The sequence below is a fragment of the Lupinus angustifolius genome, chromosome LG19, assembly GCF_001865875.1.
Source record: "Lupinus angustifolius cultivar Tanjil chromosome LG19, LupAngTanjil_v1.0, whole genome shotgun sequence".
NCBI classification, from domain to species: domain Eukaryota; kingdom Viridiplantae; phylum Streptophyta; class Magnoliopsida; order Fabales; family Fabaceae; genus Lupinus; species Lupinus angustifolius.
Genome location: NC_032027.1, coordinates 12732112 through 12754225, shown reverse-complemented (window position 1 = coordinate 12754225; position 22114 = coordinate 12732112). Strand labels below are relative to the sequence as shown.

The 22114-nt window shown below is 32.1% G+C and overlaps 2 protein-coding genes across 3 annotated transcripts; one reads left to right on the top strand and one right to left on the bottom strand.

The window, feature by feature from the left end:
* On the top strand, window positions 373–3226 carry LOC109333799 (protein CHROMOSOME TRANSMISSION FIDELITY 7-like). 2 transcript variants are annotated; one of them, XM_019569372.1, is made up of 5 exons: window positions 373–626; window positions 1022–1443; window positions 1524–1619; window positions 1735–1803; window positions 2360–3226. In XM_019569372.1, the coding sequence occupies exons 2-5, from the start codon at window positions 1033–1035 to the stop codon at window positions 2711–2713; spliced, it is 930 nt and encodes a 309-aa protein (XP_019424917.1). In that variant the 5' UTR covers window positions 373–626; window positions 1022–1032; the 3' UTR covers window positions 2714–3226. The 2 variants fall into 2 exon arrangements, with proteins under 2 accessions (XP_019424917.1, XP_019424916.1); XM_019569371.1 differs by having other exon boundaries at window positions 373–874.
* Window positions 7502–8309, bottom strand: LOC109334883. The gene has a single exon (XM_019570873.1). It carries the CDS (start codon window positions 8292–8294, stop codon window positions 7575–7577), a length of 720 nt encoding a protein of 239 aa, XP_019426418.1. The 5' UTR covers window positions 8295–8309; the 3' UTR covers window positions 7502–7574.

Below are 22114 nucleotides of genomic sequence, written 5' to 3'. Positions count from 1 at the left end.
CAACGATGCTTGACTTCGAGTGGATTCTGCCATGGAAAACTGATTGTGCCGAGGACAAACCTACTCTGATACCAATTGTTAAGGTGAAAATTGTGGTTCTAGGAATTTATGGAAATTCGAAGAAGATGATTGAGAAAAGAAGCAAGGATTCCTATGAGAGAAAGGATTCCTATGAGAGAAAGGATTCCGAGAATTGTGTATTGAGATTGAAAGAAGAATTGCAAGAAGATTATAATTCTGGAAAATTTGTTATTATTCACAAACGGTTACAGTTGCTATTTATAGCCAACTGTGCCAGATAACAACTTTCTAAAAAAGAAAACAGTTACAAATATCCTCTAACTACCCTCTAACAATATCTTCCCTTATCAGATTTGATATTGTTGATTGATTGATATTCGAATTCATGTAGCCTTTTCTTTATAAGGTGCTAACTCTGATTAAAACATTTGGTCTAAAACACTATACATGTAAAACCAACTAAAATGTTGCCTTAAAATGATGTTTTGGAATTCTTATTTGAAACGTTTGTTTTTGGTGGTTGCTGACCCATGTTGTTTCTTTCTCCATTCTTTTTCTTGGGAAGGAGGTTTCATTACATGGTTTGGTCTAAAACACTGTACATGGTATGATCACAATTTTCTGTTTCTACTCTTGCATTCCACTTGTGTTTATTTATTTTTGCTTCCTGCTTGGTTCTGTAGTTTAATATGTTTTTAAACATTGTGTACAAGGTGTTTGTTTGAGTAAGCTTATGTGATTTTAGTAGTTGTGCTTTGCTTTCGTTGTTTAGATTTTGCTTTTGTGCCCCTTTTATTTGAAGGTTAGGTAAAGACTAAAGAGATGTGGAACTTGATCACTCTTAGCCTTTTAGGTTAATCCTGGATGAATTATGAGTGCTGCCACAGTACTAAGTCTGTTTCCAAAATGGTTTATGAATGCATGTTTTGTTTTTTTCGTTTTTTTAAGGTAAGGTAAAAACTACAGAGAAGTGGAAATTGATCACTTTAAAGCTTTTTAGGTTAATGCTGGATGAAGGAGTATCGTTCCATTCCATATAAATTGCAGATGCAGTCCAAGATTAGCTCTTTCTTTAAATGCCCCCCGGCTTATGCTCCTACATCCCACATTGACGAATTAACTACCTGGGAGAACAAGGAACACCATATCTCCACCACTTATGGTCAGACTAGAACACAAACAAGATCCAACCCTAACTCGTCTGTTTCATGTTCAGAACAAGAAGAATTGACCATAGTGGGAACAACAGTTGTTAAGAACAAGAACAGGAGCTATGCACAATTTCACCTAGACTGTGGTCAATCCGATTTCCTATTATGCACTTGTTCTACCTGTGGGGTCAAGTTTGCTCCTGGTGATGCCGAGGATGAGAAAACTCACAAGGATTTTCATAAACATTACACACAGGGGATCCAATTCAGAGTAATTTACACTGAATTCTCTCCGTTTAACCCATGTCTGACACAGTTTATCTTATTCCAATTGTCAATTCTGTTCTGCAGGGTTGGACCAGCGAAACGGTTGTCCCTATGGTCAGTGTCAAAGGGGGTCGAATCATTTTGATCTTAAACACTGACCCATCTGCTCACAGAAACAAGGTTCTTAGCTTAAGTTTCTGAAAATATATTCTCTTGTTACCCAGCTGTATTTATTTTTCAATGCTTTCCCTTTTTTGGTGTGTAGCAATTAATTGGGGAATTGATATCCTGACAGGTTGAAGAGGTTGTTAAGATGATGGAAATTGAATTTGGAAGTGGATGGATAGGCCATGAACTCTGTAAGGTAAATTATGTTTTCCTTCTCCTGAAGAAACTTTTTTTATGCATAGATTATGTTCGGTTTATTATATAGGTGAATCTGAAAATTACCAATTTTAACTTCAAACTTGTACCGAATTATTCTGTAAGTTTTAATTTTAGGAAATTATTTACTGTAACTATGAACATTTAGTGATTCATTACTTCTATTAGTCCTTTTTTACTTTAACACCAACCATGTCAATACGTTTAATTTTTTCCAGCTAAAGACTTCTTAGTATTGAGAAGTAAAGTTGTATGGAACTTGGTTATATTCCGGGGGTAAAATTGTGAATCCTAAAAGTTCAAAAGGTCAAGTGGCTAGCAAAGACTTCAACTAGTGGGGTAACTTTCCAAGAGCGTAAAACTTGAGTGAGTATTTTGAAATTCAATCTATCATGTAATACATATTTATCATTTCTTTTGATTGATTGATTGATTCCATTCCAGTTTCTAGTGTCTTGTGAACAAGTTTTGGAGATTGAGTCTATTGACTACCTTCTCTTGATCTGTTCATTGACACGGTATTATTATATATACAGGTCTATCTGTTCATTTCTCAGCATAGGATTGTCGGGTGTCTAGTTGCAGAACCAATTGAAGAAGCATTCAAAGTTATGTCTTGCTCAATTTCTGGACATTCCGATAGTGCAAGGAAGAAGGAAACAAAATCAAATTCAACAACTCTCCAGTTTGGGAATATTATTTTCCAAAGGGAAGTAGAAAAAAGAACCACTTCAGTGGGTCATGCTGAGGTGATGGATGGATCCCATGGTGGGGCGATCTTCTGTGAAAACAAAGCAGTACCTGCTATTTGTGGCATTAGAACCATTTGGGTCACTCCCTCCAACAGAAGAAAATGCATTGCTAGCCAATTGCTAGATGCAGTGAGGTAATATTATAATTTCACATTACTTTTGTAGTGTATGAAGAGAAACTTAAAAGATAGTGTCTTCTACACCTTATATTACACACCTTGACCTGCACAGGGTAATTGAATTAATCAATGGTTAACAGCATTGGTTAAAAAAGAGCCAATAACTATAGATAGGCTCAACTACTGCGTGGGTATTGTGCTTGAACGTACTCAGCTAGCATTCTTTCACCCAACCTCAGCTCGGAAGGTATTAGCATCTAGTTACACTGGAACTAGATCATACTTGGTGTATAAAGCCAACAAGGTAGAATTATAATATTGAAATATTTATGTATGGAAGGTGATTGAGGATAGTGGATCGTTACTTCATTACTCTAGACCTTCCAGTAGCATTATCCTATAGAATATGGGGAAGGTCATGATTAGCCTAAATTGCAGTTAAGGTAGAGAAAAGAACAAGTTGATTAGTTTGATTTTAATTGCTTCGCGCTCAAATTTGTTTGTGGTATATAATAATTTGTTTGCATAAAATGGTAGAGAGAAGGAGATTAAGTTTATCATTTAGCGTAAGATAAGTTATACAGATCAGTAGATAGCAAGGGATGAGAAAGAAATATCTATAGGCTTACAAAGAGTATGTAATGAAAACAAGAGACTTGGATAAAGTGAAATGTATTAAATATGAAGATGGAAAAGTTTTGGTGAATGACAAAGATATTAATGAAAGATGGAAGAACTATTTTCATAAGTTTTTCAATGACAACCATAATTCCTTGCATATTTTATATGTTAAACACTAAAGAGATGATCAAAATTATACATTTTCCGCCATAGAATTCAGGACATGGAGGTTGAAGAAGCTTTGAAAAGGATGGATAATTGACAAATTAGATGGACCATATAATATAGTTATTGAGATCTGGAGGGTTCTAAGAGAATATGACATTAGTTTGCTATAAGTTGTTTAATAAAATTATGAGATTTAAGATGGTAGATAAGTGGAGGAGAAACAATATAATCCTTATTTATAAGAACAAGGGAGATATAAAAAAATTGTGCAAACTACAAGATTAAGCTTATGAGTTATTATACTACAAAGCTATGATAATGAATAAGTGAGTGGAGGTTGAGACAAGAGACTCACATTACTGAAAAATCAATTTGGTTTTATATCGAGAAGTTCGACCTTGGATGTTATATACTTGCCATGATGATTGATGTAGAGATACTGAAGAGATTTCCATGTGGTTTTCATTAATTTAGAGAAGACATGTGATAAGATATCTAGAGATATATTGTGGAAAACTCTATAGAAGAAAGAAGTTCAAATTGTCAACATTTGAATAGTCAAAGATATGTATTATGAGGTCATGACTTGGGTGAGAACAGAATATGAAGTCTCATAAGATTTTTCAATTGTTACAAGACTAAACCAAGGGTCAACATTGAGCCACTACTTGTTTACGTTGATCTTGGATGTGTTTATTGAGCATATCCAAGAACCGATGTTACAATGCATGTTTTTTTGTAGATGATATTTCTTGATGGAAAATCAAGAGAGGAATTAAATGAGGAGCTAGAAATATAAAGACAAGCTTTAATATCATGTAACTTTCACATAGGTCGTATTAAGAAGAGTATATGAAGTATAAATTTAGTAAGAAACACATAAACATTATAGATCATGTCATATCACAAGTCCATAGATTTAAGTATCTTTAGTCGATCATACACCACAAAGGGTGTAAAGCAGATGATTCAAGTGGAGCAGATGATGCGGCATAGTGCATCAAGTGTTATATGCAATAGAAAGGTGTCACCCAAATGTAAAGGGAAATTTTAGCGTACAAAACAAGACCTACAATATTATATGAGCTTGGATGTTCAACGGTAAAATGTTCAACAAAAATATGTAGTAGAGATGTGAATGTTATGTTGGATGAGTGAACATAGTATATAAGGTGTGATTAAAAATGAATGCGTTAGAGACAGTTGTGATAACTCTTATTATAAAAAAGACAATAGAATCATGCCTTATGGTTTGGACATGTATAAATGAGATCTTTAAAAACCCTTAATAGGAAAGCAGATGAAATGAGGATTAATCCATTTTAGAGGCATATTTAGACCAACAAAAACCATAGACAAAAAAATTAAAAAAAATTAAAGATTAATGTTTTGTTAAAATAATATTATTCGACCCATGTAGTTGACTTCAAATAGTGTGATTAGGACTTGATTGTTGTTGATTAATGTTAAGGTGAAGTTGTTGAAGGATATCGAAGAAGCTTTCTGCCCTATTTTTTGCGGTTCCTCCTCGAATATCCGAGGATATTAATCTAAAGTTCATAGCTGAATCTTATCAAGAGAGACACAAATCATGAGAAAAACATGTTAGGAGTATAATGCTTACAAAATTATAAATTTGGGATTGGGATTTTGATTGACATGAATGCAGGCTTTGGAGGTGCACTTTATTCACAAGTTTTGGGTGATGATTGTTGAACCCAAGATTGCTAAGAAACAGTTAGTTGTAATGTTAAGATATTCTGTAAGACATCAAATCGGAAAAAAATGGAAAAGATCTTGTATTAAGTTTAACCGACTAAATTCTTTGGTTGGGCTGAACGATGTTATATATAATTATACAAATGCAAAATTTTATATAATTAATAAGTATGTATAATTTATTGAAGAAATATATGCCCATCTTATTTTGAACTAGAATAAAACAAAATGTTAGAGTAATATTTTGTTTTTTTATTTTAAGTAAACCGTTTGACTTATTAGGTTATTTCGTTTTAATCAAGTTTAATATGGTCGGATCAGAATTTTTCCTATTCAAAGTAGTCCAATATCTAATCTGATTAAGTCTGTAAATCAAAGTCATTTTTAAGTTACGGTCAATAGGTCAAACTGTCTCTTCTGGTTATCTTATTTTCAAAGAGTAGGTAATAATACATTTATCTTCTAATCATTCTTGGGATTTTATATAAAGTTGATATCATTTTAAGGATTTAATATGTATACAATAACAGTGTAAATATTTTTTACACTGTCAGTCAATCATCCACCATTGATTTATTAATTATTATTGACTCTCAAATAAAAGTAATATAAATTAATGGTGGATGATGGGCTGACAGTGTAAAAAACTTTATTCTGTAAATTAGGGATTAAAATGAACTTTTCTTACAAGTTGGATTTCTATATGCATAAATTAGTGATTAAAATGAGATTTATCATTTATGGTTAACTTGAATACTTTTATTCGTTTATTAATATTGTAAAGCAGAACAGGAATGCTATTTAATATTCTAAATTTAGTGTTCTACCCTATAATAATGATATTGCTATTATTCGATTTAAAAAACACCTTACACACGTTACATCTAAAAATAAAAACAAAAACCCATCCATGACAGGTTTGTTTTGCTTTAGAATCAAATTTCAGTCATTTTGAATACGTACTGTAAAAACTTAATTTCAAACTTATACTAGAATACTAGTACATAATTTTATCCGAGGGTAAAATTTATTTCCTAAAACATGAATGTTACGTTCATATTATCATATTATATATAAGGAGAGAAAAAATAAGCCGTCCATTGAAGGGAAGCAAATAAAGCGCATTAAGAAGACATAAACTTTTATATTTCCTTTCTCTTGACAAATTGAGTCCTTATGTCAAAAAGGTAGTGAAATAAGAATGTACCTTATTCTCATTATTTTCACTAGAACCAACCAACCAAAGTGACCTTAAAACACTTTTTAATGAAGATGATGTTCTTAGTCTTGTGATCTTCAAACCTTTGGCATATTTTTTAGTTGTCACAAAACCTACGGAATTATACTAATGATGAATTGCTTTCTCAGCGTTGCTATCTACTAGGTATGAGTTTCAGCTTTTGGATTCATCTTTTTAGTATTTTTTCTGTCAGAATTGATAAAGTTCACTGAGAAAACAGAAAGTTGGAATACAAAATTATCCATGATTAACAATAAGGTGGTTTTAGCCTGAGCAGATGATGAATTCGGGAATTACAAGTAAAATTTTCATACACATGCTAACTAATGCTTATTAGGTTTCCTCATGGATGATAAAGAGCACAAACAAAAACACATTTGTTGTCTGAGAAAATATGTTAACTGATTTATTGAAAAATATATTTAAGTTAAAAAAATTAAATTTTTCAACCGATTATAAGTTATAGTATATGAAGTGATGTATTTTGTAACACATAAAATTTGAGTAACTATTAATGGAGAGTCAAGTGTATATTTTTCACTTGTTTTTAATAATAATAGTGAGATTTCATTATAATCAAAATGATATATATATATAATTGAAGATTGCATTTTTCTTTACTTTTTTGAAACACTTGTCTCTTCATTAATAGAAATGTCTAACTCATAAAATTTGCTCTTGGAAATGGACAAGGAGTCATCATTGCCAAGAAAAACACACCAAAGGCCATAAACAACTAAAATAAATCTAAATCTACATCAATTTTGCTTTTTTTTTTAGCAATTTTTAACTAATTAATAATTAACAACCACCTTAAATCTACTAATTAACAAATACAACAACGATCAATCCAATATAAATAGGGTAGATCCCTTTGAGCATCTCAGCTATCAAAACACTCTATAAACCATGATTGATCAGAAAAATATTTAATAATCATATTTTTTTAATTTAAATGTATTTTCTTTTACCAATCATAGCACATGTGATAGAGAAGATGCCCACCCCCTAGCCCATCAACCCTTCCTGCATATTTTATAATAATTGTTTATATTTGATAACAAACTCTCAAAAATATTTTTTTATTAACCTCAACATCTGTCCACACAACTACACATACCAAACCGGTTCATCATCCATTGAACCCGGTTTGACTCCACACTGCGTCACGAACCCTGCTCATGTCACGGCCTTTCAAGGTCCGGCCCACCCCCTCAAACACCGAATTCGCCGCCGCGTTTCGGCTTCGCGCCAAGTACTCATGCGGCGGAACCATATCGGATTCTTCCTCATCAAAATCGTCGTCGTCTCCTTCATGAAATGAGCCGACCGAGTCAACCCGGAGAATCTTGCTCCAGTCCGGCACGTTCACCGGCAACGACGACGTGACGTGGCGCACACGCGGTGATGCCACGCCATCATTTTGCGAGCGGAACTGGTGTACGATCCTTGTCGCCGGCGTCATCGTGCCATTAATCGCCGGATCTTCGAACGCCAGGGAGAGGCCACCAACTTGACGGTGGGGCTCACCGGAAATCCGATGTCTGCTCCGAACGGAGATGCTTCCGCCGTTGATCTCAGCGTGAGGCTCCCACTCGCCGTTGGTGACATTCGTGCCGCCGTCTTCCTCCATGGACCAGATATCCTCTTCCCGGAGCTCGGATGAATCAGCGACGGCGGAGTGGTGGCTGTAACCGTTGGCATAGGTTCCCAAAAAACGCTCGCTACGACTGGTCGTTAATTTGCGACCCTTAGCCATAAACGGCGGCAGAGTTGGCTGCGCCGGCGGTGGTGGTGAACGGAGAATTGATAGTGAAGTGGGGGAAAGGGGTGGCAATGAGTTCAATGCCATTGCCTCTATATATAATGTTTTCAATTTCATTTCAATTTGAGTTTCATTTTGTCTGAATTTCCTCTACATTATTATGGTCAAATGACATGTTTCATGTAATTTATCATTAGAGTTTATTTTTTATAAATTAGTATTCTTGCAAAATTTGTATATTATTTTTTCTTTTTAGACTCAACTCACTTTGGTTAACGATAAACATGGATGAAGTATGAATGACTTCGAAGATGTATAGAGTAATATTATTTGTATATTAAAAGATTCATTCTCAATGATGACACCATCGTCATATATTATATTTCTTTATGAGATTCTTTCTCCATATTTCTAAAAGGATGTTATTACTGTTAAATATCAATAAATTATCAGCATACTTGTGTTTTCCATTTTTTGTGTCATTCGCTTTCCTACTTCATTTTACTAGCAATATATCATTTAATTTAAAACTTAACTATTGCATTTAATAGATAATAAAGATTCTAAGCGTATTCTTTAACACAATTAAATGAATTTGATTTTATTGTTTAGATTGGAAAAAGGTTATCATACTTGTGTATGAAAGTGAACTAAAAGAGTTAGTTTAAAAATACATCATAATGAATTTAATATTACAATTTTAAATCAACACTTAAAACATCAATTTTAAAATGAACTTCTTTTTTCTTTCTTAATAATATACTTAAAATAATTGTTAACGTTTTTGTTTTTTAAATTTACATTGCAGTTATGGGCTATAACTCATATTCATTATCATTGTGTGAGATGATGAGATCACTTTAGTGTATAGGGTGAAAATGACTAATAGCATAAGAAAATAAATGAAACATTACAAAATATTTAAATATTTAAATGCGATAATGACGTTTGCATCTAGAATCAAAACACTTTCCATTTTGGCATTAAGTATTATATTTATAGAGTGAAATATTTATATAGTGATAATGTAAAGATTAATATAATCACTATATCATTTACAATTTATTTAAATTACTTTTTTAAAGAGTGAAACATTATTAAATATAAATAATTATTAATCATATTGTTACATACTTTTTTAGGAACATATATTAATTGTGTATAGATTTTTAAAATAAAATTATATGGATAATATTCTCATTTTATATACAATAAGTTTATTTAGATGTATTATTTATATTTAGGAGTAGTATTTATTATTAAAGATGAATCAGCAATGTAAAAAGAACTCTTACTTAAGTATGTGCAATTTTCTATTTGACATTTTAACATTTTTGGTTAGAGGCTTGTAGAAACTCTTGCTCACCATTGATGAAGAAAACAGATGAGGAATGAGGAGAGGAATCAGTAACCGTTTTGTAACAGAATTGTGAAAGAGAGAAAGAGGAATGAGAGAGATTTTGTGAATTGTCAAAGTGAGAAAAAATTCATTAATGATTCTGCTACTTTGACTTACACAAGGCAATGCCTTTATATAGTAAGTTAGGTAATAACTATCAAGGGGAAGAAACTAACTAACTTCTATTTCTGGAAAATATAAAATAATCAAGTTATTCTAAACATTGATCACTAACAGCCCCCTTCAAGCTAGGAATGTGAACATTAAGCATGCCTAGCTTGGAATGCATCATGAAGAACACAGTAGGAGATAACGGTTTGGTAAAATGTCAGCAACTTGAGAAGAAGAAGGAATAGGCATTAAGTGAATGAGCTTGGATTGAACTCTTTCTCTAATTGTGTGACAATCCACCTCAATGTGTTTCGTTCTTTCGTGAAAAACAGGATTGGCTGCTATATGCATTACTGATTGGTTGTCACAATATAATTTAACCGAATCAGAGTGATTGATCCCAAGTTCTTGCAGAAGACGAATAAGCCATTGAGCTTCACAAGCTGCTAAGGCCATGGCACGATACTCTGTTTCAGCAGAAGAACGAGAAACTGTTTGTTGTTTCTTGCTTTTCCAAGAAACCAAGGAAGAGCCAAGAAAGAAACAATAGCTAGAAACAGATTTTCTGGTATCAGGGCATGCTGCCCAATCAGAATCAGAGTAACCCTTCACCTGAAAATCACTGGTGGCAGGAAAGAAAAGACCCTGAGTGATAGAACTCTTCAAATATTTGAGAATTCGAACAGCTGAGGCAAAGTGAAGATCTGTAGGACTGGCCACAAACTGACTGAGATGTCCAACAACAAATGAAAGATCAGGGCGAGTATGAGTAAGATAAAGGAGTTTGCCAATCAACCTTCTGTAGGAAGATGAATCCTTTAAAGGGGTACCAAATTGAGAGTGGATGAGCTTGCTACTATAGTCCATAGGGGTGGAACAAGGTTTAGTAGCAAGGAAACCTGATTCTTGAAGAAGATCCAAGATATATTTCCTCTGATATAGATGTATGCCCTTGGAGGTCCTTGCAATTTCCATGCCTAGAAAAAATTTCAAGGGACCAAGATCCTGAATGCTGAACTTAGAGTCCAGGATGGACTTCATATGAGTGATTTCCTCAATATCATTGCCCGTGAATACTAAATCATCAACATAAACTAGTATGGCAGTGAAGTGAGGTGTGTGGATCTTGAAATATAGAGAGTGATCAGAGAATGATCTGCAATATCCAGATTGGATGAGCACACTAGTGAGCTTAGCATGCCATTGTCGACTAGCCTGTTTAAGCCCATACAAAGACTTTTGAAGCTTACACACAAGACCAGGGGACTTGATTTCTAGGCCAGGAGGAATCTTCATGTAAACTTCTTCATTTAACTCACCATGAAGAAAAGCTGTGTTCACATCTAATTGATGCAAATGCCAATTATTAATTGATGCCAAAGCTAAGAGAACCCTGATGGTGGTCATCTTGACTACAGGACTAAAAGTCTCTAGGTAGTCAACCCCTTCAGTTTGTGTAAACCCCTTTGCAACCAACCTGGCCTTATACCTCTCAATAGATCCATCTGCTCTATGTTTAACCTTGAAAACCCATTTACATCCAATGGTTTTCTTGTTGGCAGGAATGGGAGTAAGAAGCCAAGTGTTATTCTGGTTCAGAGCATTAAGCTCCTTTGTAATGGCTTGTTTCCAACAATCATCCTTAATTGCATCACCATAGTGAGTAGGCTCAGTAACAGAAGAGATAGCAAAAGAGAAATGTTTGTGTTTGAGGGACAGGTTGGAATAGAACAGACTCTTAGACAAAGGGTACTTGACCATAGGACACAGAGTAGTAGTAGCAGAGAACTCACTAAACTTCAAAAGATTACAATGATAGTCTTGTAAATTTGTAGGTTTGTGTTTGACTCTAGAGGATTTCCTAAAAGGAGTATGACTGTGTAAACTATTTGAAGGAACAACATGATCTTGTGATGACTGAGACACGGAATTAGGGATGATAGGGGTGACTGATGTAGACTCTTGATTATTATAAAAAGATGTATGAGAAGTGATAATATCAGGAAAGGGGTCAATGACATTATGAACAGGACTTGACAGAGGAACAACAAATGATGAAGGATGGGATGGACTCTGTGTATGGGTATTTTCTAAGAAAGGAAACATATGTTCATAGAAGAACACATGCCTAGACAAGAATATTTCATAGGATTGTAGATCAAGCAAGATGTATCCCTTTACTCCATGTTGGAATCCTAGAAAAATACACTTTCTAGATCTAGGATCCAACTTGGTTCTATGAGCAATGATGGTAGAAGCATAAGCCAAACAACCAAAAATCTTGAGGTCAGAAACTTCAGGAACACGACCATAAAGCACTCTATAAGGTGATTGTTGAGACAAATAGAGAGATGGTTGCCTATTGATCAAATGAATGGCATGAGACATTGCATAATTCCAGAAGCAATGAGGAATGCTTGACTGGAAAATGAGGGCCCTGACTACCCCTAAAATATGCTAGTGTTTTCTCTCAACTACACCATTTTGTTGGGGTGTTTCAACACATGAAGTTTGGTGTAAAATTCCATTGGAAGCATAAAAGTCAGGGATACTAAACTCTTTCCCATTATCAGTCCTAACAGACTTCACCTTAACACCAAACTGTGTTTGAACCAGGGAGGTAAAAGACTTAATCAATTGAGACACTTCTGATTTGAGTCTTAAGAAACACAACCAAGTGAACCTAGACTTATCTTCCACAATGGTCAAGAAATATCTATGGCCAGAAGTACTAGGTATAGAGATAGGACCCCAAATATCCATATGAATTAAATCAAACAAATGCACAGATTTGGAAACACTGTCAATATAAGGCAATCTTTTCTGTTTTGCCAAATGACAAACATGACATGGATCAAGAGTCTTACTACATTGAATAAAAGGAAAGTCCTTTTGCATTACAAGAAGTTTTTGATGTGAGGGATGTCCCAATCTACTATGCCAAACATTACAATTGTATTTTGTAAAAGAATTGATACTGCTATGACAAGTATTAAAAGACACAATACTTTTAGAAGATTTTTGCAATGACATAGGAGATGCAACCATTGCATAAAGGCCAGCTTTGAGCTCAGCTATGCCAATCATCTTCAAAGAGAAGAGCTCCTGGACATGACAAACATTGTTTTCAAAGATTAGTTTGCATGGAATGGTATGTGTCAACTTGGAAACAGACACAAGATTATAACAGAAGGAAGGAATGTACAAAACATTAGTCAGGTAAAAACTACTGGAAAACATCACAGTGCCTGAAATATTGGTAGACACTTGACTCCCATTAGGCAAAGTGACATGAATGGGACTAATCTGTTTGAATGTATGAAAACTTGACATAGTATAACACACATGGTCAGTGGCTCCTGTATCTAAAATCCAATGACTAGACTTGGCTAAACATGACATGATATAGACATTACCTCTAGTTTGAGTATCGGAGGTAAGTTTTGTGTTAGAACTATCAGCCTGAGTAGTGCTTAACTGATTTGTAGTATGGCTTTGTTGTAAGGATGATTGTTGGATAAGAGAAAGTAAAGTCTTATGTTGCTCAGGAGTAAACTGCATCATCAAACCTTTCTCTTTAGTGACAAATTCATCTTTGGTTCTATTGCCACTAATCTCATACTCTTCTTGACTATCTTCAACAGTGAAATTGTTCACATTTCTCTGATAGTTAAGAGGAAATCCATGCTTCCTATAACAATGATCAATTGTGTGTCCTGATTTGTTACAATATGTACAAATCTTTGTGCCTCTGCCTCCAAGAAACCTTCCCAAAACACTATTTCATCTTCCTTGTCCAGATTGGAACCTACCAGTTTGGTAGTTCCTTCCTCTGCCTCTGCCTCTACTGGACATATAAGAATTATGTCCATTCTCTGAAGTGTTTCCATGATCCACAACACTTATCAACAATTTTGGTTCAGTTAAGTGCATATTTAGATGTCTCTCTTGCTGAACAAGTAAGGAGAACACCTTGTTTATTGTAGGCAAAGGATCCATCAGCATAATCTGTGACCTAACACTTTCATATTGTTCATTGAGACCTTTGAGAAAGCATATAACATAATCATTTTCCCTGTATGACTTAGTTGTATAACTACATTCACATTTATTGATGCATGAACAAAGAGGAATAGGTCTAAAGTTGTCAAACTCTTGCCATAGACCTTTGATATGTGTGAAATAGGATCCAACAGAATGATCTCCTTGCTTGTAAGTGTGAATCTCAGTTAGTAATTCTGAAATACGATAGACATCTCCTTGATAATATCTCTCACGAAGATCATGTCAAATCTCAAAAGCAGTCTCCATCCACATCACACTTTGCACAACAGTGGAATCTATTGATTGAATTAACCAAGAGAGAACTAAAGTGTTACATCTATCCCAAGCTATGAACATAGGATATTCAGTTGAAGGTTTAGGCAATGATCCATCAATGAATTGCAACTTATTCTTCATTTTCAGTGACATAGCCATTGCACGAGACCACGAGTGATAGTTATTTCCATTCAGCAAATTTGAAACTAAAACAGCTCCAGGATTTTCATTAGGATGAAGGAAGAAAGGAGAAATAGGATCTTGAATCGGATTCATTAAACTTCCAATACGATTTTCCATTTCAACAAAATCAACTTCAGCAGAATCACAGAGATTTGAATTGTAGATAATTCACAACAAAACCTAGATTTGCAGAACCGCAAAATCTTAAGAAATAGAAAGATAATGAAAGATCGAAACCTTAATAGGAAGGAGAAGAACACAGCGCAGCAGAATTGTAGCAGAGCCTCTTCAATGAAGAAGCTCTGATACCATGTAGAAACTCTTGCTCACCATTGATGAAGAAAACAGATGAAGAATGAGGAGAGGAATCAGTAACCGTTTTGTAACAGAATTGTGAAAGAGAAATGAGAGAGATTTTGTGAATTGTCAAAGTGAGAAAAAATTCATTAATGATTCTACTACTTTGACTTACACAAGGCAATGCCTTTATATAGTAAGTTAGGTAATAACTATTAAGGGGAAGAAACTAACTAACTTCTATTTCTAGAAAATATAAAATAATCAAGTTATTCTAAACATTGATCACTAACAAGGCTTCCCTCATTTGTTAATGCAGAACTGTACTTATAGAAAGGAGAAAGAAAAAAGAATACTAACAACTTGTTTTTAATCACAAGTAGAGCACATATATAGAAATAATATTCCGTTATATAAATACCACACACTTTAAAAGTAAATTTCTTACAATGTTATTATGCTTAATTTTTTCTATATTATAATAATAGTCTATTATTCAAACTCACAATTATACTCACCTTGTGTTTAAGGAAAAGAACCTTTATCTGTGAAAATTTTAATACAATTTTGTTCATTGATTATATTTCATTACGTTTTTGGTTATTTTTTAAAGCGTTACACTATGTTGTTTATTTTTATTTGTTACCAATTTTTATCTATATTTACTTTATACATACTATCATAAAGGAAATTATCACTTTGATCGGATAATTTTGTTATGTATAATTATATATATATATATAATACCATACACGATATTACATATACATTTAGATTATCTAACTCGGTATTTAAAACAAATAAATCCTATTTAAAATTATGAAAATAATCTTTATTACTATGTTTTTACGGTAGATCACTTATATTGAATTTGCTTTAAAAAAATTAAAGAAATTGTTAATTTCAAATTAATTTTAGCTCTATAAAGCATTATCGTATCATATGGGCTTTGTTGGGGTCATCTACGAACCTAAAAAGATTAATTTCTTATCCAAAAAGATAAAAAATATCATTAGTACTAAAAAAGATTCAAACCTCATCTAAAGTTATTTTGGATTCTGATGACATAGCCTTAAATGAATTTGACTTGAAACATTGATTGGAGTCAAACCTAATATCATGATCGATCCATTATTAATGAGATAAACCTTTATTTAATAATTTATTTATCATATCTAAAGGTTGTCTAATATGGTGAGATAATGGAGTTTATCAAACTTAATTCTATAAAAGATTAACATATATAAGTGAAGATATGAAAATTTATGTGTTAAGCAGCAAGGAATCTTAATCATAGTACTTAATACAATCTTTCTAAGAATTCATAACTAAATACCTCACACCTAAATTTCATCGTTATTGTCTAACACTTGCACCCACTTATATATTAATTATATTGAGAATTGTTGAGGTTTTATTTCTTTCTCAATTTCCCTTCTAAGATATTCTCTTAGCTTATAGTTCTGCACCTAATCTCACAAGGTCTCATCATTATCCAGGAATTTCTCCCAATCATTGTTTTTTCACATACATGCAATTTAATATAATAAACCAAAACCTTTAACCTCATCCTAAGGAGATTCAAACATCTTCCACTTAATCAACAAGGTTACAAACAATAAGTTTAGTTGTTCAATATTCAATTAATGATGAATAATCATTAATTATGCACAGGCTAGAGTCAAAATTTTAAGATAAAAATATAAAATACTCTCTCAAATATTAGTTATTAAATAGAAAATTGAATGTTTTCTATATTGTCAAGTCCTTTTAGCCATACCCCTTTTAGAGAAAAAATAATATATGTATTTACAATGTAAGATTTTTTACACTACTAATATATAATTATCGACTTTTAGATAAAATAAATATATATATAGATGATGAATGATGTATTGAAGATATAAATAAAACTCTTAAATAGTTGTATATATTTTATAATTCTTTTTAAAGAAAATATTAATGAGTGCTGCCACTATGATTAAAAGATAAAAAAACTTATTTTGTAAATGTATACATTTAACATGTTCAATCTTCCTTTGATTTTTTTCTAGTTGCATGTATTATATTTGGAAGGTAATTATGTTTGAACAAGAAACCTTAAGTACGTACCCAAAAATAGAAACCTTCAGAGTATGATGGGTCAACTCTCTTAGTGAGAGTTTTTTATTCATACACAAAAGTCTAGTTATTATTTATATGAGTTTAAAATCTATCCACTAGTGTAAAGTTTTTTATATCATCTATTGCTAATTTGTATCACTTTTATTGTAGAGTTAATTATGATTAATAAATCAATGATGAATGAGTTATTAATAGTATAAAAAATACTTACATTATCAGAGTATACATATTAAATCCTACTTATATATGTATCACTTGAATACCATCTCTTTATAAAGACATATTTTTTATCTTGATTCTTTAACCAATTTTGAATTCCTATTTATAAGTTACATTTTAAAAAGTTTTCCAACCCTAAAATGTTAGTCAATTTATAATATATAGATAATACTAAATATTTTATATCTAATATACTCAGAATGCTAAATATTTTATATCTAATATACTCAGAATGTTCCACCCTGTATGTATTACTCCCTTCATATCAACCATTTACTTTTTCTTAATAACGATTGCATCACTTTAGATAAACCCTATTTTAGTGAAGTGATAATTAAATTAGTTTGATAAATAAATGGAGTTGATTAATTTTTTAATAAAGGTAGTTTTGTAATATTGATATATTCCTTGATAAATTTGTGAGTAATTCTTAATCTATTTGAACTAGTTAAAAGGGAAATAGAGCATTTCAGAAGCTTGTTTTTCTTCTTCGTGAAAAGAGACCATTGTCACTATGGATCTGTTAATGCATTAAATAATAGCGGGACATGATTTGATGAGAAAGAAGAACAAATTTCCAATTTTAAAAAATCATAAAAAATAAATTTTATACGTAAATAATATATCATAAAAATCATAAAATAAAAAACTGATTTGATTAGGGAAAATCATAGATTAAAAAAAATTAAAGGATAAGATATGACAAACATGTGCTTCACAGTCTCAAACCAACAATGATCCAAAGATGGTGAAACCTATAACATAGTGGGGATGAGGTGGTGAAACATTAAACAATCCTTGTACGTAATGTGAGTTATATAATTTATTTATAACAGTAAATAATTATAAAATAAATTGCGAGATTGAAGAAAATCTTATAGATGAATATGGATGCTATTGTGAATATGTACAAAGAAGTATTAATAGGAAGCTTGATAACGTTGCTCATAAGCTTATATCCCAAGGTTAAGAAAATGTCTATTTATTCAATAGAGTTAGTCATTAAGATGAGAAGGCTTGACAAATATGAAAACGACACTAAATTTAACTAATTGATGCTTTAGGAGGGTTTCAATAATTATGATTAGAGCTAAACTAATCCATTTGACGTGCAGGAAAAAATATATACAATAACATTATAAGAGTTTTTTTTATATTATCCATGTATTATCTATAATTCATATTTAATTATCATTAACTTTTAAATATAAATAATATAAATAAATTATGAATAATATATTGATTATGTATAAATCTTTATATTGGAAGTACATATATACTAAATGTCACTAAATATGATATAGACTTCCCCTCTAAGCACGCTACTTAAGAATTGTGCCAAGTTAATAATTTATTAAAATAGCTGACTATTTTTTTAATAGTAGTGTGACATAAAATAATCTTACTATCTAAAACTTTATGTAAAATAATATAAGGTAAATAATCATACCCTTCACACTGTCTCTCCTCCATAGGTAGATTGAGTGGTCCACAACAAAGGACGTTCATTTTCTGAAGTAAAAACCAAATAAACCTTTGAAATATGAAATAAAATAATTAAAATAAAAGGGGTTTCACTGTGGATATGCCCAGGCCCAGTAGAAATAAAAAAGGTTTACCCAGATGGAAAATTATGCCCAGGGTCTGTTATGAATGTGAGGCTTTGGGTATCCCTTTCCTTATTGGTGCTTTCAGGTTCAGTGTACTATGATGCTCCATTTTTTACACTTATTATTATTATTGAAATAGTGAGTTCTGACAAATTTCTACGGGCCTTAGATTGTGGAGTAAGCAGCAAGTGGGTCACACAAGTTTCACTATTACTGGAGGGCCCACAAGAAGTTGTTGCATTTGTCAGTAGTGGGCCATGGGCCCAACTCTGGTTAAGACTTGGGACCCATTGGTGCAAGTGTGCAATCAAGTATCCTATGTTGTGCTTTTAGTTTTAATCTTTCCCTCCCATTTTCCATTCAATTCATGATCGCATGACATCTAACTGTTTTTTTTTTGTATTCTATAGAGTTATGCATATAATAAAGTCATTTATATATATATATCTACTAACAAAATTCATCACATCATAGATGATTGAATTCATTAACCATGTTGACCTACGTTTGAGTGTTATCATGTATGAAAATTAAAGCTAGTAATTCGGGTCGCTTTGTGGTGTTTGGGATGACTTGGTTTGGATTCGGTCCTAAGTGGATACCATAAAAAAGTTACATAAATATTCAAATTGAAAAAAATGATCGTTTAAGTTAGGTAACAATCATTTTTTTTACTAGGACTGGAAACGAGTCGAACCAAATTTTAGCTCGATAAGGATTTGTTCAATTCGAAACTAGACTCAGGTTCAATACGAGTTACCTTTTTAGCTCGGATTCGGTTCGATTAAAGTTTGGGAACTGTTCAGCTCAGTTCGAATTGGTTCATTAACTCAAATAATTAATTATTTTAAAGAAATATTGTTTATACATATAATTAACAATAAATATAAAAAATAATACATGTATCATAATAAGCATAAAAATTAGTTTATATATATATATATATATATATATACATATATATATATATATCGAGTCAGTTCATGAACCTAACGAGTCAAACTATATCCAACTCAAGTTCGACTCATTTATTTAACGAGGTCAATTTTTAGCTCAAATTCGACTCATTTGGTTCATGAACTAAGTTTCTCAAGCTAAATAATGAATCGAGTTTTGAACGAATACCGAATTGGTTCGGTTCATTATCATTCATATTTTTTAAGTCATCAATTTTTTGTGTGACCTAGGTCAGTTGATAGAGTCCAAATTAATTTCAGACAGTATTAAACTAGACCAAAACAACTCAAGTCTATTCATCGAAGTTTTTAAGCTCCTAAATTCATTTATTTATCAAGCGAGTTTGAATAGGGCCATTTTGGTAGACCATTTTTGCTAGGTCTTACGAAAATACATTATTGAGATATGCAAAACTTATTTCGATAATCTTTATGCATCCAAAAAGTTTAATTTTTACCATCATGTTAAATTCTATGATATACAAAAATGGTCATTCACGTATCTAAATTTAATAATAGCACAACATTTTATTTTTATTTGGTGAACATAGCATAAGCTTTCAAGAAAAGATTGTGCATGACACATCATATATACATAAGTAGTGTAATTTGTTATTTGGTTACATTTCAAAAGCATTGAGCATTTTTGTTAGTGATTCACTAATTCTCATATTGAATCAAAGTGGGTGAGTTAGGGCCTAAAATATATAACGTAGCAAAGTTGGCTTTGGCAGCTTATAATTGGAAAACTCACCTTAAATAATCCCAGATGTTAGGAAACTCCCTTTGTTGTTTAGCAAAATCATAGACAAGAAAATTTGCAAGTGGAATGATTCATATGCAGAAAAGAACAGTCCTATGACATGACCCACTATTATTATGTCCTATTCATAAACAAAGACACCACCCCACACACTGCCACAATTGTTTTAGTTTCTTTCAGCCATTGTGTGATTCTACCACATCATTCTTTTGCTGCTAAATCATAGTATTATTATTCTCTTTCATAATGTAATATAATATATAATGTTCTAATTAATTAGATATATATATATAGTTTGGTGGGCCATCTTAATTTTCAGAATCAGAATAAGAATCTTAACTGTGGTATAAGCCACCGCCCATAATGTAATCAACAAGGAACATTAAAAATATGCAACAAAAACACTATGGTTCTTAATGTGATATCATCTTTCAGATTTAAATTAAATGTACTATGGATTTATTTTGATACTAAGCTAGTTTTCTGATGGCAAAACTTGAGGTGAATTGGATCCACTGAATCACTATCTTGAATAATGATTGTACTATAAGGTGGAATCTATGTGACTTTTTATGAAAGGGGAAAAGGACTACACTGCATGATTTGATTAGATTACCACTCTTGTTCCTAGCACTGAGAGTGTGTACTCTATGGAGTTTAGCATCATAGCAGAAAAATTGACAGTATCTTTTGGTTATTTTCTATTACTGAAAAGAGTTATCTTCTAATCCTCTGTTTTCTAAACTACTAGTACTAAAATAGAATCAAATTTTAACCTGAAAACTAATTAATGCACTCTATTTACTATACAAATTTTGTAGATAATATATTATTCTGACTGAGCCAAGCTACTTGATAAGTACTTATCATATAATGATCTTTATTTATGGCAACCCATTGAGGCATCAAGGTCCACTCATCCATAAAGAAGGGACACATGCCTTTAAAGTGCTTGGAAAGCAAATATTATCCTTTAAAGACATTTTATTATTTCCTTCACAAGTTATCAGAGAGAATAAACTTGAATAAGCTTCTTACAGAAAAAAAGAAAAGAACAATTGATACTTTTAGGATATACCTTATGCAAATAATGTGTATGCATTAGTGTATTTATATGATCCACTTTGATCAACTTCTATATTTTATGCTTCCACTCTAGTTCATCATTAACCACCTATTACTGACTCCAAAAAATGCATCATTGGACTCTTTTACCTTTTACACACTTTGTACTGTTAATTATTTAGGAATCTTATATATCATGGTTATAAAAGAAATTGCTGAAGAGTTCAGAGAATTAAGCAAATTCTCCATTTAATCCCCCAATGCTGAAATTTGAAGTTATCATATAAATCTGATGCATTTTTTGGATATGGATTCCATTTCATGTGACTCTAGTTATTGGATTCTAGGTTCTGAAAACTTGAATTTGGATCTACATATCCATTATACCCCATGGAAGGTTCTATAGACAACATCACATGCTTTTGATTCCACCATTCAAAATAAAAATAAAATATATTTTGGCTATACTGCTAGGCCATTTTCCTCATCAAACATAGCTAGATGAGTACTTATCAATGGATCCACCACAACTATTGTATGATAATTTATGTGTTGGAAATTTAGTGGTTAAAGCTAATAGGTAGTTATATTGAACTGAAATCCTCTCCGAGTACTCGAGAGCTAGTAATAGATGAAGATTGTGACACGTGTCAAAAATAAATCTTTAATTAATATGATTAATTTTCAATAAAAATGTTTAAAATCAAAATATTTTCGTTCTCTTTATATTCCAATATCGGACTCTCCATTACCAGAATACGCGATAGTAGTTATATTGTATTTGTATTGAGAACATGGGGCTATATAACTGGCCGAAGATCACAAATCACAATCAGCTACTCTTTGCAATTGTTATTTTC